The 2,086-nt window shown below is 38.6% G+C and overlaps 1 protein-coding gene across 1 annotated transcript; it reads left to right on the forward strand.

The window, feature by feature from the left end:
- Window positions 1-777: 777 nt before the first annotated feature.
- Window positions 778-1,877, forward strand: LOC108355035 (glutathione S-transferase E14-like; the record flags this gene model as incomplete). The annotated part of the gene is made up of 2 exons (XM_017606210.1): window positions 778-900; window positions 1,367-1,877. Coding segments are annotated over 2 exons (459 nt in total), but the record flags the coding sequence as incomplete, so codon positions are not given.
- Window positions 1,878-2,086: the final 209 nt, after the last annotated feature.

A 2,086-nucleotide genomic window follows, 5' to 3' on the forward strand; every position in this document is an offset into this window, starting at 1 on the left:
TTGAATAATCTCGTTTTGATGCAGATTGTGGCTAGACGTTCGTCCACCGGGGTGAACGCTAATACTCGGCGACCGAGCCTCTGTCCCACCGCCGCCACAAATCCGAATTCGCGCTTCTTTACGTGGCTGGTAGACGTCGCAAGGTCCTACGCGTTGCCTGCCTTGCCGCGTCCAACGCATTTTTTGTAATGGCGGTGATGTCAACCGCTGTATTCGCGAGAACATCAACCAGCCGGGCAGAGGCATCCTCCCCATTAAGGGTCCGTACATTTTAGGTACATGCCCTTAAATCGCAGTCTTTTAAGCATTTGCCGTGGTCTTCACCAAAAGAGGGGGTCTCATCCGAGGATTGTTGCATTGTTTTTTTTTTGGGGGTTTGGTCGCTACTCAGAGGATAAGTGAATATTAGGAAAGTCGGGAGCTGCGCTTGAACCTTCCGCTAATCACTTCTGGCCACTCCCTGGTGTATGGTAGTCGAAATATTTCCCCACTTATCTACTTATGAAATAAAATATATAGATATATTTTCATACTTATGTACATACATACATAGCTATATATATCGAGCCCAAGCCGCCAAAATAACGCGAGCGACATTTTTCTTTAAATTTTCTTTTTGTTGCAGAAATGCATCTAGATGCTCTAGGAATATTTCTGCATCAAAAAGAAAATTTTGGAAAAAAAATCGCCTACGTTATTTTGGCGGTTAGGGCTCAATATGTACGTGTCATAATAAATTTTGTAAGTAACGGGTTGTTTTTGTAATGTAATTTTCAGTCCGGCATTGTTCGTGGTGGCTTCAAAAGTGTTGATTTACCGTTGCACGAACGTAAACTGCTGGAGGCCTATACTATGATGGAGACATATCTGCGAAAGCACAAATATATGGCCGCTGATCATGTAAGTTCAAGTTCGTCGGAATATTTACATATATATCGTCGTTTAAAGTACAAAACCGCGTAGCGTGCTGCTGCAAAACCTGGTAACTGACATTTGTGCCAAAAAAATATTTGCTCACCGGAAGTTCCTGGCATAAAGTCCTTATCCATTCATACTTAAATATCGATTCTTAGACATGGGAAAAAGAGATAATTAGAGATAAAAGAAAGAACCGTTTGGAGATGAGAAAAANATGTTGTATGTATAGTACTCACGTATTTGTGTATAAATAATTTATAACATCTACTGTCACTTAAATTCTTTATGTTAGCATCTTATACATTTATTACGAAGATCTCTCCAACTAACCGCAATTTCATTTGATTTCGTATCAATTACGGAAATTTATGCAATACATATAAAACGCTCTACCAATGTATGTACTACAACTTGTATGTACATATGTATGTATATTTTCTCCCCACAGTTGACTATTGCTGACATATCCATCGTAACCACATTGAGTACGGTGAATCTAATGTTTCCGATTGCCGCTGGCGCCACAGACAAATGGCCTCTATTGAATCGTTGGTTCGCGCGCATGCGAGCATTGCCGGTATATCATATCAATGAGACGGGTTTGGAAAAGCTACGCGTTGTCATCGAGCGAATTGGCAAATTTAAATTTCCAACAAGCGAAATTGCGACACCACCCGAAGAGGAGCAGGAGTCCAAGGAGGAACCTAAGACAGAAGAAGCGAATGTTGTGAACCAAGAAAATGATGAAGACAATAGGCCAGAAAATACTCCAAATGTGGATTAGTTTAAATTCACTGAGATTTACCGAAATTTTGAAATATATTTTCCTTACGGTTTTCATAAATTACATATGAAGGAACTGCTTAAATTATTTAAGTGAAATGTATTAAAGATTGATTTAAATCGTTTTGGTAAGTAATAGAGCATAAATTCGGATTAAAGAGAACGATTTTCAGAAAGTCGATTTCTTATTCTTTTCCTGAATGAAAGTTAATAATTAGAAAGGGATATGTAGTTTTAAAACTCCCTTTAACCTTTACAGTACAAGCGTCCCATATATTGGACAAGCTTTGCTGTGCTTAAAGCTCTTTTTTGTAAATAAGAGCTTTTGTTCTTAAAAGAACAGTGGTTTTGAGAAAATTATACCATTCTTATTTACCGCGTTTCT

Source organism: Rhagoletis zephyria, unplaced genomic scaffold (assembly GCF_001687245.7).
Source record: "Rhagoletis zephyria isolate East Lansing unplaced genomic scaffold, Rhagoletis_zephyria_1.1 Rzeph_scaffold_41642, whole genome shotgun sequence".
NCBI classification, from domain to species: Eukaryota; Metazoa; Arthropoda; class Insecta; order Diptera; family Tephritidae; genus Rhagoletis; species Rhagoletis zephyria.